A 2,490-nucleotide genomic window follows, 5' to 3' on the forward strand; every position below is an offset into this window, starting at 1 on the left:
CAAATCGTTATACTGAATGCATGTTATGAAATGGTTAAGTCGAGAGCTTATTGTGAATCTTTGAGAACACAACAGCAGTACGTATTTCGATAAAAATAACACTTATACAGAGGATTCATTTGAAAGAAAGTAATTGCAGTATTCTGAAGTTTATTAGTTTTTTTTTTTTTTGGAGGGACTGAAGTTTATTAGTTAGTGACAGACTAGTGAACATTCAGTCTGCCAACACTGGTCTTTTTAAGCCTTCATCTGCCTAAGTTTGTTACGTGTGCTCCTGCCAAAAAACTTCACTAGGCCCTCTACCAGAAACAAAACAAAAAGGTTCTTACCCAGATGTATCCCGTACACTTGTTCATCAAGCACATGAAGTATGGAGAAGCATTTACTACCAAGGAATATGCCAGTAAACTTGCACAATGCAACTGGTTGTGAATCCCATCTTGGGAATGCCTTCTCGTCAGATCGTCAATTGGCACCAACATCATCTCAGAGAAAGACATTCCAAAAACACATGATATAAAATGCCCTTCATTGAAAACTTTTCAACCGCTAGAGTATCTAAAGAAAAAGACGGTAACTGTGCAGTAACTTTTTAGTCAAGGGAGGAGGTCTGGCTCAGCTCAGTGAGTATTTTTCCCCTTGGTTGTATCTTTAGTGCCAAGATCTCTTCCCAAGCTGCTTATCGGCGTGATTGAAAATGTAATGCCATGTATAGTCATTATGAGTACTACTGTTTGCTTTACCGATAGCTCTTGGTGGAACAGTCTTAAAGCTTCTGGTGCTTCTGAGGGCATCGATTGGCGCAGTGGCCTTCTTCCTTGCAACGGAAGCATGTAACCACTCGTGTTGATGTGTTGTCTACTGTAACCAAAGGACTAGACTTGTGGACGGTCTATGATTGATGTTTCAACGGACACTTCTTGCGCTTGTGCCCTTCCTCACCACACCTTACACATCGGACATTCGATTTACGCTTCATTTCTGATGATTTCTGGCCCTTCTGAGGGCATTTCTTGGCTTTGTGGCCTTCTTCATTGCATAAGGAGCATATAAACACTCGTGTTGGACAGCTCTTGGCCCTGTGCCCTTCCTGACCACAGCTAACACATCCAAGAACCCACTTCATTTCTGATGAATGTTTAGCGGTACCAGGGTCCTGTTCTTCCAATACTTTGGACATGTTGGAGGATGTACCTATAGTGCTGCTCTCTTCTAATTCTTTTGATGTGTTGCCAGATATAGCTCCGAACTTCTGCGGACACATATGGGCATTGTGACCTTCTTCACGGCATGTAAAGCACATACTTTTCTTCCCTTTTGTTTTTGTTTTACATGTCCTAACCATTGGACTAGGCTTGTTGGGGGTCAGTACTTTTGCCTTTGAGGGGCAACACTGATCGTACAATATCGGCTTCCTTTCTGATGATTGTTTAGCAGTACCTGTATCAGGGTCCCGTTCTTCTAATTCTTTGGACAGGTTGGCGGATGTAGCTATAGTGTTGCTCTCTTCAAATTCTTTGGACTGGCCGGGGCTGTTCTGAGGACACTGAAAGGCAAAGTGACCTTCTTCACTGCATGTAAAGCAAATTGGACTAGACTTGTTGGCGGTCAGTACTTTTCCTTCTGATTTTGCATAACACTTGGGAGGTGTAGATGATGGGTTGCGTTGTTTTGATAGTGCAAGCCGCAGAGCGGCTTGGAAGTTGTCTCTCTGACCCTGAAATGCCTCAGTCAATACTGAATTCAAGGGGCACTGAGCAAGATAATGATCCTGACATTCACAGATGAAGCATTTAACCTCGCTTAAACGGCACTCTCCGTCGTCATGATACTCGTCACAGCTTGAGCAACCGAGACCATGTGTACTGGTAGTATGCCCTATCTCTCCACAGCGGGTGCAAGCGCGATTCTCCGACTTGTTCTGCTGGCAACACCACATGCTACAGTGGCCATTTTTGCGACAGACTGCGCAAATGATTTTGTGCTCTTGGTCCTTGAAACGGCAGTCACAACTGTAATGTCCTTGGTTGCCACAGACCAAACAAGTGATTGTCCCGTTCATTTTGTCCTGGAGGTACCTACTTTCTACATCTTTCTGGTATGGGCTGGACGTCAGAAAGAATCGGTCTCCTGAAACATGGAAATTATTTTGCGTCCCTGGCGAGGGGGTGAGTGAAGCACCATCCCGTGCAGGCCTCTGTTGCGGATGGTGGCCTTGGTACCCAAAGGAATGCCATGCGATGTGCTTCGCTGTATGTTCATGTTGGTTCTTCCACTTTCTTTTTGACCCGATCTCCTGACTCTTGGCAGATGACCCATTGGTTTCCATCCGAATTAACTGTTTCTGAACAAGGGTAGTAACAGATAAGAGGGGAAAACATGAGACAAGGAAGAAAATGTAGTCTGAGGAGCATGATAAAATGAATGATATTCAAGACGCTGCTGTGTAGATGCAACAGAATATAGCCCATCAGTGGCGGAGCCAAGGAG

The 2,490-nt window shown here is 44.3% G+C and overlaps 2 protein-coding genes across 2 annotated transcripts in view; both read right to left on the reverse strand.

Moving 5' to 3' along the window:
- Positions 1 to 524, reverse strand: part of LOC119298979 — a 10,248-nt gene extending 9,724 nt beyond the window's left edge. The window contains exon 1 of the mRNA XM_037576296.1: positions 330 to 524. Coding sequence (XP_037432193.1) covers positions 330 to 500 — 171 coding nt within the window. The 5' untranslated portion in view covers positions 501 to 524. The remainder of the gene's footprint in view (positions 1 to 329) is intronic.
- Positions 525 to 856: 332 nt separating this feature from the next.
- Positions 857 to 2,490, reverse strand: part of LOC119298980 — a 2,818-nt gene continuing 1,184 nt past the window's right edge. Inside the window, exon 2 of the mRNA XM_037576298.1 lies at positions 857 to 2,344. Coding sequence (XP_037432195.1) covers positions 893 to 2,329 — 1,437 coding nt within the window. The 5' untranslated portion in view covers positions 2,330 to 2,344 and the 3' untranslated portion in view covers positions 857 to 892. The remainder of the gene's footprint in view (positions 2,345 to 2,490) is intronic.

Source organism: Triticum dicoccoides, chromosome 5A, assembly GCF_002162155.2.
Source record: "Triticum dicoccoides isolate Atlit2015 ecotype Zavitan chromosome 5A, WEW_v2.0, whole genome shotgun sequence".
NCBI classification, from domain to species: Eukaryota; Viridiplantae; Streptophyta; class Magnoliopsida; order Poales; family Poaceae; genus Triticum; species Triticum dicoccoides.